At 44.2% G+C, this 6,000-nt stretch overlaps 1 protein-coding gene across 1 annotated transcript in view; it reads right to left on the bottom strand.

The window, feature by feature from the left end:
* Positions 1-2,119: 2,119 nt before the first annotated feature.
* Positions 2,120-6,000, bottom strand: part of LOC147736832 (uncharacterized) — a 38,794-nt gene continuing 34,913 nt past the window's right edge. The window contains exon 3 of the mRNA XM_086953522.1: positions 2,120-4,562. Coding sequence (XP_086809648.1) covers positions 3,703-4,562 — 860 coding nt within the window. The 3' untranslated portion in view covers positions 2,120-3,702. The remainder of the gene's footprint in view (positions 4,563-6,000) is intronic.

The following is a 6,000-nucleotide window of genomic DNA, read 5'->3' as shown; positions in this document are numbered from 1 at the left end:
CGTAGACTTTGTGGAGTCTTTCCACACTCCTCAGACACTCGGAGTTCAGAAAAACGTTTCCTTGCTTGTGCTCACCAACGTTAAATTGAAGAGCGTGAGCAAGGAAAATCCAGCACTAGACCATCTCTCAACGAGATTTCTCAACGCGGATGCCCGGGTATGGGCACTCGCACTCATGTCGATAAACCTTCCATTCACGTTGAGGAAGCTGCAGCTCTAGTAGAACTTCTTCTCAAGCGACGGAAAGATGCAGCGCCCTCTTGCACTGCGCGTGGTGCTGTTCGCACTGATTTTACTGCGCGCACAAACATCTGTTGCCAAAAAATCACTGTGTTTTAGAAAATGAATTTTGAGTCTAATATGCTAGTAACTTGTACTTTTAGAGCCTATGTAAGCCGAATAAAGTTTTATATCTGGCTGATATGCCGTAAATGTGCCAACGGAGCTGTAACAATCTTGTGACCCGCTGGCTTGCTCTTGACAATAATCCAGTATCACAGCTCCAGCTGAGGCCCCCAATTCCTAGCCTCATCATTCACTTAGCACCCAGGGCGTCTCAGCCCACCATTGCGACTTAGTTCATTCCTAGAGATTCACACGTCACTGCAGATCCAGGGCTTGCTACCAGCCTCAGCAAGCTCCAGCACTTGCCCAAATAGGATAGGATAGGATATATGTTTATAGAGCGCGCGATTGCAGTGGCGTCTTGGCGCTAGTGTATGTAGAAAGGAAGTATGATCTGTGTTACCAGGGGATTATGTGGAAGTGAACAGCCATGTTTTCAATTGCTTCCTAAAGACCTGCTGATTAGATTGAAATTTCATGGCCATAGGCATTTTGTTCCATAACTTTGATGCACAACTTGATAAAGTCCTGCCATCCCATCTTGCCCGTCTGATCTTAGCAATCTGGATAAGGCCTAAATTAGCAGATCTAAGGGTACTTGGGGGGTATAAGGTAGGAACATTTTTGGGAGATTCTCAGCATCGCCACCATAAAGTTCTTTGTGCGCCAGGCATAAGGCCTTAAATTCCACCCGCTGCTGGATGGGAAGCCAGTGCAGTGACTTAATTCCTGCCGAGGTGTTCTGTAGAGACTGCAGTTTTCTCAGCTGGGTCTTATCAATGCCCCAAAAAAGGACATTGCAATAGTCCAGTTTAGACAAAAAGAGCGCCACCACCAGCGTCTTTTGCAATTCTTATGAGAGAAAAGGGAAGATTTTTCTCAAGGTTTTTAGTAAAAAGAAGCAGGAGGACGTGAGGCTGTTTACCTCGGCAGAAAAATTAAACTGGTCATCGAAGAGGACTCTGAGGTTCCTGACCTTGGGGGCAGGACACAGGCATTCCCCGGCCTCAACCGTCCACTAGGAGTCATTCCACCGGCACATGAGACCAGGGCGAATCCATGCCTCCTGATAAGTCTGGCCCAAGGAGAGATTTAGATGTTAAACATTGTCGGGGATAGGGGTGGCGACATCGGCACTGGTGTCTGAGTGACCCCAGAGCAGCCTCGCACCAGGCATCTGTCTGTCTCTTGCTTCATGGTCACTGATGACCACGGGTGGATCTTGTGAGGGACACTTAACATTCACCAGGATGATTCAAGACTTCATACACTAGTTCTGTTGCTTCGATATAATAGTTTGGAGGCAAGCCTTGTGCGCTCACAGATGGCACAGTGTCCTGAGTAATCGGACTATTTTAAGCCAACCAATACGCTCAGCGAAGGAAAACGTCCAAGGGACAAAGGTGTTCCCAAAGCAATTACACTATTAAACTTCAAAGGTTGTCTTCTGAAACATCAACAGTGCAAATTGTACTTGTAACGCTTGCACTACTCTAATAAACAAAGTGATGGCGCAAACTACACCCTGGAACGCCTCACATCTGAGGGGCTGGTGGTGGAAGGGCTGCAGGGGAGCGTAAGTTCCTCCCCACCCTCTTCTGTGACATACTAATCACCAAGATAGAAAACAGACACTCTGAACGTACTGATGAGTTTGAAGTATCTCCTGTCTCATCACCACATGAAACAGGCAGGCAGATTGGTTTATTAGCAAAGTTTTATTGCGTAAAATAAGACATTCTTGGCAAACAGCTCACGGCAGCAGTGTCTAGTTGTTAATCTCACCCCTCACACTAGAAAAGGACACAACTGACCTCACAAAACACATCACAGCATGCAATGAAATACTCCTTACAGTGTCTTTATCAGACAATCTGCTTTGTTTTGTAAATTATGTGAACGTTAGTTTTTGTGTATTTAATTCTCACCAGAATAGCGGCCAAACTCCGGCTGACTTCTACCATATGGTCTGGCTTTACCCAGGCCTTAACCCCTTTTGGTCTGAGGTGGAATCTGAGCTCACACAGATCTTGGGTTGGCAGGTTCCACACGATCCCTTACGTCTTCTCCTGGGTGTATTTGAAGGTTTGGACGGCTCTAGAGCGGACAAACATTCTCTGGGAACTGCGGTCGCTGTGGCTAAATAAAATATTGCAGCGGCCTGGGCCCAGCCCAAACCCCCTACCCTGCGAAAGACGCACCAGGGAGTGGATGAGTGCGTGGTCCAGGAGGAACATGGTTGTCCCACGAGGTGTCAAATGGCTGAACCTACTGTTTTAAATTGCCAGCTTTGCCTCTCCCATGTAACGGGGTGCTGCTTTCCAGCTTGGGTGGCTTGCATAAATACTCCTACCCACACAGTGTTTTTTTTTACTGTCTGTTGGAGATGGAATTGGCTTTACTGTCTAAGATGTATGCTGTCTTTTTTTTTTCTTTTCAAAATGATAATAAAATTGATTATCAAAAAAAAAAGAAAATTCCCACCATAATAAACCATCTCAAAACATTGTGAAATGTGTCACAGTCTCGGCAGTTGAAACTGCGGAATTATATGGTTGGTGCCACCTTTGTATGTTGTTAGAATCTGGACAGCCATGAATCCTCTTTTGATCTCTCAGCCTGGATGGGTTGTACAGAATATTTACACAGCCGGTCTGAAGATACTGACAGCGAGTAGTAGTTCCTGCTTTAGTGATGAAAGGAGTTTATATTTGTTGTACTCAAGTGGTTATGGATTCCTATTTCTTCTCCTAGTTTCTTTTTCCCATGTGCTCAGGTCTTTCAATAATTTTTTGTTGAATCCCAGAAGTTATGTCTATCAGGATAGTTTATGATCCACAGTTGGTAACATGTCCTCAACACTGCACACATTTCATGAGAGTCTGACAGGTTTAATTCGCAGTGAAGCAGCCTCTGTGAAGTTTATTGCTTGGTGATGTGACGTTAGTGATGTTGAAGAACCTACATTCTGTTTGGAGACACTGCGAACGTTGGAGTTTGTCTGTTAACTCAAAGCTCCTCTGACTTCAGAGGAAAGGGAGGATCTCAGCCCGGAAGGATTGTTTGATGTCATGGGAGGTCTAAATTCAGCTGTAGATTCTTAGATGATTTAAAAGATCACATTTCTTTTTTTAAATGAAGGTTTTTTGGCAGTGCTTCGAGAAGGCTTCCATCTTGTAAGTGTTCCTTGAGGTTGCTGATCACCACCTTTTGTTTACAGCAGTTTCCATATCCTGTACAGCGTCATGGCCGTCGCCTGTGTGTTCTTTGATGGCGTACAAGGCTTGCCTTAAAATCAAAGCTCTTGCTTCACACAGTGCAGTCTGTGTATACGCTTTGATGCCGTACAAGGGACCTCTACTCACACACAGTGCAGTTATAAGGCCTCTCTCCTGTGTGTATGCTTTGATGGCGTACAAGGGCTGCCTTAAGAGTAAAGCCCTTGGAACACACAGTGCAGTGATAAGGCCTCTCTCCTGTGTGTACGCTTTGATGGCGTATAAGGGCTGCCTTAAGAGTAAAGCCCTTGAAACACACAGTGCAGTGATAAGGCCTCTCTCCTGTGTGTACGCTTTGATGTTGTACAAGGTACGCCTTCCGAGAAAACCTTTTGGAACACACAGTGCAGTGATAAGGCCTCTCTCCGGTGTGTGTTCTTCGATGCAGTACAAGGTGTGCCTTCCGAGAAAAGGGTTTGGAACACACAGTGCAGTGATGAGGCCTCTCCCCGGTGTGTGTTCTTTGATGCAGTACAAGGTTTGCCTTCTGAGAAAAGGGTTTGGAACACACAGTGCAGTGATAAGGCTTCTCTCCTGTGTGTACGCTTTGATGTTTTAGATGAATTCCCTTCTGAGTAAAACTTTTCTCACAGATATTGCAGTGAAAGGGCCTCTCTCCCTTGTGAGTTTTTTCATGCGTTGCCTTATCAGCAAACCTCATTTCATGCTCAGTGTAGGGATACCGATCTATGTGTGTTTGTTCATGCAGTAAAAGACGCGTCTTTCCAGTAAATGTTTTCTTACACTCAGCACAGGCATAAACTCTTAGGCTGGTGTCTATTCTTTTCTGCCTTGCAAGTAGTGTTTTATTGTTAAAATTCTCCCGGCTCTGTATTCCTTGGTGTTTTCCTTCATTTATTTTATAAGCAAAATTCTTCCTTCCTCCGGAAGCTTTACGTTTCTCTTTCCCATTCATACTTTCTGTCGTCGGCTGCTGTGCTGCAGAATGAAATGAACACTGAGAATTATACATGGGAAATATTTCTTGAAAGAAATGCACGGTTATAATATGAGAAAGGTAGACAATAATATCTAGGAAGGAAGGAAAATGTTACTACCTGTAAACAATCATTTGCTGCTTGTAGTTCTACAGTTCACATGTGGTGACCTCTCATGGGTTGGGTTCTGACTACTAAAAATAATTAATTTAAGATTGAGTTTTCATCTGGAGAACGCTCGTAATCCCATACCAGAAAGGCATAATGCATCAGCGCGCAGACTCCAATTAAAATCATTGTGTTGTTTTTTCCATCGGAGTACAACTGCTTATATGTGTAAAATAAAAAAAATAAACTGCTTAATCTGAGCAACCTATATACTTTACAACCATACAGCAAGTGGGTGATGCATGTGAGCCTGCAACATGACAAGCAGATAGTATTTGCAAGTGAGTAACATTTTCCATTTGCAGCAAGCTGTGGCACATCACAGGTTGTTAAAAAACAAAACATGTATTGGAGGGTCCAGGGGAATATTTACTGACCTCTCATAGGTTGTGCCATAACTTAAAAGAATCGGTAAGGTCCAGAACGCCACAGCCAGGCTTATTCTAGGGACACCACGCCACAAACATATGACCCAACACCTACAAAGCATATACTTGCTCCCCGTTGAGAAGAGTATCACTTTCAAACTCCTCATCCACGCCTACAAATCCCTCAACAACATCGGACCCACATACCTCAACGACCAAATATGTTAATGTCACCAGAGAAATATTTTATGAAAGGATGCACAGAACCACATGTTTCTGCTTTACAAATATCTACTAGAGGTATGTTGGGTAGAAAAGCCATGGTTGCATCTTTATCACACGTGGACTCAGCCTGTGGTATGTCTATGTGGTGTCTCCGCTAGGCCCGGGCGGTAAATTCAGTTCCACTTGCGGAATTTGTGGAATTTGGGTAATTTCACATTCCGCAGAGAAAGTGGAATTGCCAAAACCTCCGCGATCCGCGGCTTCGTAGAATTTTTTGCTAGTTCATGTTTTCAAAATGTGTGTTCACAAGATATTTCCGCCCTGGCACGCAAACAGGAAAAAAGCATTGTGAACGAGCGGAAGAAGTAATTCCGCGTGTTTGCAGAATTCTGTGTGCTCACAGACATTTTTTATGCTGAGCTTTGCGTAACACGACTACGCAAATTGCGCCCACCCCTAGTCTCCGCACGAGTAGAAAACAGAATATACCAAACTGTGCCAGTGCAAAAAATGGTCTTATTTCTCATACATTTTCAATTCTGATAATGCAGAGCATGAGTGCATGTTTAACTCTGGGTGCATATTTAACTTTGTCTTTGTAAACTTGCAGGAACTGTTCATCTACTGATGGGGTGTGTAGTTTGCTAACTGTTTGAGGAAGTGACTGCTACTAGGTAG

Source organism: Lissotriton vulgaris, chromosome 1_2, assembly GCF_964263255.1.
Source record: "Lissotriton vulgaris chromosome 1_2, aLisVul1.2, whole genome shotgun sequence".
Taxonomy (NCBI): Eukaryota; Metazoa; Chordata; class Amphibia; order Caudata; family Salamandridae; genus Lissotriton; species Lissotriton vulgaris.
Note: the sequence above shows the minus strand (reverse complement) of the source record. Positions and strands in the feature narration are given on the sequence as shown.